The following is a 4,888-nucleotide window of genomic DNA, read 5'->3' on the forward strand; positions in this document are numbered from 1 at the left end:
AGCTGCACATCTTCTATTTCAGATGGAGTTTAAACCGCTTTGTTCCTCTTGGTTGTACATGTTTGTTCATGTGCCTGGAAGGGAAACCACACCAACTTGTGAAAATTAGCTGCTGTGCTATTTTTAATCTCAGGCTGTTTCCTGAACAGCATGTGCAAGACTGGATGCAGCAGAGCAGATTGTGCACAAACAAACAGCACAGTAGTTGTCTGACAGGGAGACTGGCATTCAAAACAGTCTATATTTAAAGCTTTAAGACAAAACAACTGCAGGACCTCTTTGTGCTGCAGGTTGGGATGATTTAATGATCCTAGTGATAAAAATTCATGTGTACAGTTAACTCCACCAAAGTTGTTCCAGTTTGGAATGATGAGTTTTGCTATTCCAGGAAGTCCAGTTGGGTAACTGAGAAGGTGGAGATTTACTCAAGGAGAAATTTGTGTCATTCTGAGGCCTTTGAGGTGTTGGCTTTGGCCCATATTCCTCTGGGTGAGATCTGTGCGTGGCCTGAGGCAAGAGGTGACAGTGGTGAATGTTCCTGCAAAGCTTGAGCTGAATGAGTGTGTTGAAGCAGTGCAGAATTGATGTGTTTTTGAAGTAACCTCACAGCATTCATATCCAAGGATTTTAGACCTATTAACTTGCCAAAAAATAGGCCTAATGCCTTGTTCCTCCTTAGATAGTCACATCTCTCTCCTCTAGGACGGAAGCTGCCAATGTGGAGAAGATAACCACGAAGCTCCTGAAGGCTGGAGCCAAACCAGACCAGATTGGCATCATCACCCCTTATGAAGGTCAACGATCCTACCTGGTGCAGTACATGCAGTTCAGTGGCTCCTTGCACACAAAGCTCTACCAGGTACAGAGGAAAACACTGAGATGCAGAAGGGTCAGAGATTGTAATGTTCACACAGTTTTCAGAGTCAATCTGGCTTTAGCCTTAGTTTGTGTTTATCCAGTTTGGAGCTCTTTAGTTGATGGTGGTTGAAATAGAGCAAGGAGAAGAGCTGGGGAGGATTCAGGTGCCAGTGCGTGTCAGGGGAGCAGTTGGGCAGGTGAAGGAGAAGCCTGCAAAGGTCTGTGCTGAAAGGAAGGCACAGAAGGGAGAGGTCTCTGGGGCTTCAGCTGTGGAAAAATTGTGCCTTAGAACAACCCTCCTGCCAGGAGAGGTGCAGGAACCCACGCTGATGCTCACACTGTTTGTTTATTTGCTTGGGAACATGTCTTATCCGTGGAACTCCTCTCCCAAACATAAAAATTGAGTTGCTACAAACAAAATAATTGTATGTTTAATGTGGTCTTGTTCTGCACTATTGAGCATTTGGTCAGTGTTGTCACTTGGTGGATATACTTTTACTTGTGCCAGGAATGATCTGTCCCTCTGAATGAGGATTCTGGGAGCAGCAGTGTTCATTTGGATCTCTAGTCAGAGCTCTTCTGGGCAACATCCCTACAAAGGGCTAATTTCCACAGTGCCAATGCCAGTTGGGGGAAACAGAGCCATAAAGCAGCTGAACATGAAAGTAATTTCTCCTAAACTGAGACTCTTCTGTTCCTTAGGGAAACTGTTTGGTGAGCAGTGGAATTACTAATTGATTCCTCATTCCAAAGCCAACATTTTTCTCCAGTGATGGGAAGGTTTAGTGCATGGCCAGCACCTTTGGTAATGCCTGTGGGTAGCAGAAGTGTTCTGCACCGTGCTTCTGTGATTTACATGTTTTCCCTCTGTTTCAGGAAGTGGAAATTGCAAGTGTGGATGCCTTCCAGGGCCGGGAGAAGGACTTTATTATCCTCTCATGTGTGAGGGCCAACGAACACCAGGGAATTGGCTTCCTGAATGACCCCAGGAGGCTTAATGTGGCTCTTACCAGAGCAAGGTAAAGTGACCTAGGCACGTGGAGGAAGGATGGAGAGGCTGTTTACAGGGGCCTGGAGGGACAGGACACAGGGAATGGCTTCCCACTGCCAGAGGACAGGGCTGGATGGGATATTGGGCAGGAATTCCTCCCTGGGAGGTGCTGAGGCACTGGCACAGGTTGCCCAGAGCAGCTGTGGCTGCTCCATCCCTGGGAGTGTTCCAGGCCAGGTTGGAACCATTTTGCTTCTCTCAATGCATTTTCTTCCTGGGAAGGCTGATGTGGGATCAACACTGCTGTTGGTTTCTGCAAGCTTTTCCACCAGCATGAGGTGGTGGGTGGTTGGTTGGATGCACAGACGTGTTGGGCAAGCCTGAAGAAGGAAGTTTGTGATGATTGAGCAACTGGCTGCAAGCAGTCTCCTTCTAGGTGTTTTGTCATTCTATGGAGATGATCTGCTGTAAACAAAGCCATTGCATCAGGGTCTTCTGCTGCCAAAGAGGTGGATTTGGAGGCTGTTCTGCCATCGGTGTTTATCATGATTAATGGTTATTTCTCTTCTGTTGTACAGGTATGGAGTAATTATTGTTGGGAACCCCAAAGCCCTGTCTAAGCAGCCACTCTGGAACCACCTCCTGAATTACTACAAGGAGCAGAAGGTGCTGGTGGAGGGACCACTGAACAACCTCCGGGAGAGCCTCATGCAGTTCAGCAAGCCCAGGAAACTTGTCAACACCATCAACCCAGTGAGTGGCCTCTGCTGGCTCTTTGTGGCATGGAGCAATTGGGGGTTGATTGATTAGTGCTAAATGGGTGGATAAACAGTCACCCACACAGCCTCACACCCTGAAACTTCCTGTGGCCTGGTTGATGCTGTAAGGAAGTGGCTGCTGAAGCTGTTAGTTCCAGTGCTTGCAGAAAAGCCTTTTGGAGGCTTTTTTATTGCTCTTTAACTGCAAAATTTTATCAGGGGGTAAATTATGAGGTGGATGAAATATCACCCTCCACAACTCCCTGACAGGAGGTTGGAGTCAGGAGGGGGTTGGTCTCTTCTCCCAGCAGGAGGACAAGAGGGCACAGACTCAAGCTGTGCCAGGGGAGGGTTAGGTTGGATCTTAGGAAGAGATTTTTTAGGGAGAGAGTGATCAGGCATTGGAATGTGCTGCCCAGGGAGGTGGTGGATTCACCATCCCTGGAGGTTTTCAAGGTGCGACTGGATGTGGCACTGAGAACTAGTTCATGTCCTGATCACTTTGTATGATCTGTGAGGGTTTGTTGGGTTTTTCCCCAAAATAACTTGCACTGAAGGGTTTTGTGTGCAGAGGCTTTGCCTGACCCCCCATCCTTGCAGGGTGCTCGTTTCATGACCACTGCCATGTATGATGCACGGGAGGCAATAATTCCAGGATCTGTCTACGACAGGAGCAGCCAAGGTAAAGGAACTTTTATGGGTCTGGTTTTTCTCCTCTAACTAGTCTTTGGGGTGTGATACCTCACACCCTTCACTCTTAAATGTGTTTGAAGAGCCACCACAGAAAAATAAGGAATTTAAGGACTGAAAATTTGTATGATCTGCCTGGATTTTGCTGTCTGTATATAGAATCCTACAGTCAGCTCGATGGCTGCAAAATGAGGGAAAAGGGAGTGTGTGAAGCATTTCAGGACTCTGAGGTGGTGCTGGGAGAGAGTAACTGTAGGAATGAACATGCAGATGAATTGATGGAATTTTCAAGTGTGGAATAAACAGTGCACCAGAAATACTGGTGGTTCTTGGAAAGGATGGAAAGGACCAGCCCAGCACTACCATTTCTGCTTCCTCCTCCTCCTGCTCCCATTGCTCTTAAAAGCAGGAAAATGAATTGCTGCTGAAATATTCAGGATGGCTGAGATCACTGTGGCTTTCCCTCCCTCCCCAGGGCGCCCATCCAACATGTACTTCCAAACCCACGACCAGATTGGGATGATCAGTGCTGGCCCCAGCCACGTCACTGCCATGAACATTCCCATCCCCTTCAACCTGGTGATGCCTCCAATGCCCCCACCAGGATACTTTGGCCAGGCCAACGGACCCGCTGCAGGTAGGGGCAGGGGCACGGGGGCACAGGCCACGTGGGAGGGCACTGGGAAGTTGTTTGCATGAGTTAAACTTCTCACTGTTGGTTGGGCTCCACACTTTGCAGGCCGAGGGGCTCCGAAGGGAAAGACTGGTCGTGGTGGGCGCCAGAAAAACCGATTTGGGATCCCTGGAACTAGTCAGTCAAACCTTCCAAATAGTCAAGCGAGCCAAGATGTGGTGTCCCAGCCTTTCTCCCAGGGTCCACTGACTCAGGGCTATATCTCCATGAGTCAACCATCACAGATGAGTCAGCCTGGGCTCTCCCAGCCAGAATTATCACAGGTAAGCACAGCTGGGTAGAGAATCTCAGCCTTCCCTGGGGTTTGTGCTGGTGTGTGTGCTCATCCTTGTTCCTGGCACTGAGGGAAATAAAACTGAAACATTTTCAGTGACTCAGCTGCAGCTTTTCATGCTCCTGCACTGTTGGACTCAGTGCACTGGGGCATGGGAGTGAAGTGCTGCAGGGACAGACTTGAGCTGGAGCTTTCTCTCTGAGCTGCCCAGCAGCCAACTCACACCCAGCTAACAAACCCCTTCACTGTGGAGCTTCTGCACCCAAAAGAGTAGACTTTAAACGAAAAACAAACCCTCAGACTTGATCACTAACCCAAGCCCCAGGAGCTGTGCTGGGTCAGGGAGCACCTGCTGCTGCCTCTGAGCCCTCACACCCCTTTCCCTTTCAGGACAGTTACCTTGGTGATGAGTTTAAATCCCAGATTGACGTGGCACTGTCCCAGGACTCAACTTACCAGGGTGAACGTGCATATCAACACGGTGGAGTGACGGGACTGTCACAGTATTAGAGTGTAAGCAGCTGAGGCTCACTCCTCCTCTTCCTCCCCTGATTCCAAACTCCTCAGCAGACATGTCCCTAATCATAGCTCACTCTGTTTTTTTCTCACAGGTTGAGGAAGAA

The 4,888-nt window shown here is 48.8% G+C and overlaps 1 protein-coding gene across 1 annotated transcript in view; it reads left to right on the forward strand.

Annotated features, from left to right (window-relative positions):
* The window catches only part of UPF1 (UPF1 regulator of nonsense transcripts homolog (yeast)), a 19,375-nt gene extending 14,487 nt beyond the window's left edge, over positions 1-4,888 (forward strand). The window contains exons 18-25 of the mRNA XM_009079868.1: positions 703-859; positions 1,735-1,877; positions 2,428-2,602; positions 3,208-3,289; positions 3,773-3,934; positions 4,037-4,254; positions 4,656-4,778; positions 4,877-4,888. Of these exons, the coding sequence (XP_009078116.1) occupies positions 703-859; positions 1,735-1,877; positions 2,428-2,602; positions 3,208-3,289; positions 3,773-3,934; positions 4,037-4,254; positions 4,656-4,775 (1,057 nt within the window). The 3' untranslated portion in view covers positions 4,776-4,778; positions 4,877-4,888. The remainder of the gene's footprint in view (positions 1-702; positions 860-1,734; positions 1,878-2,427; positions 2,603-3,207; positions 3,290-3,772; positions 3,935-4,036; positions 4,255-4,655; positions 4,779-4,876) is intronic.

Source organism: Acanthisitta chloris, unplaced genomic scaffold (assembly GCF_000695815.1).
Source record: "Acanthisitta chloris isolate BGI_N310 unplaced genomic scaffold, ASM69581v1 scaffold3980, whole genome shotgun sequence".
NCBI classification, from domain to species: domain Eukaryota; kingdom Metazoa; phylum Chordata; class Aves; order Passeriformes; family Acanthisittidae; genus Acanthisitta; species Acanthisitta chloris.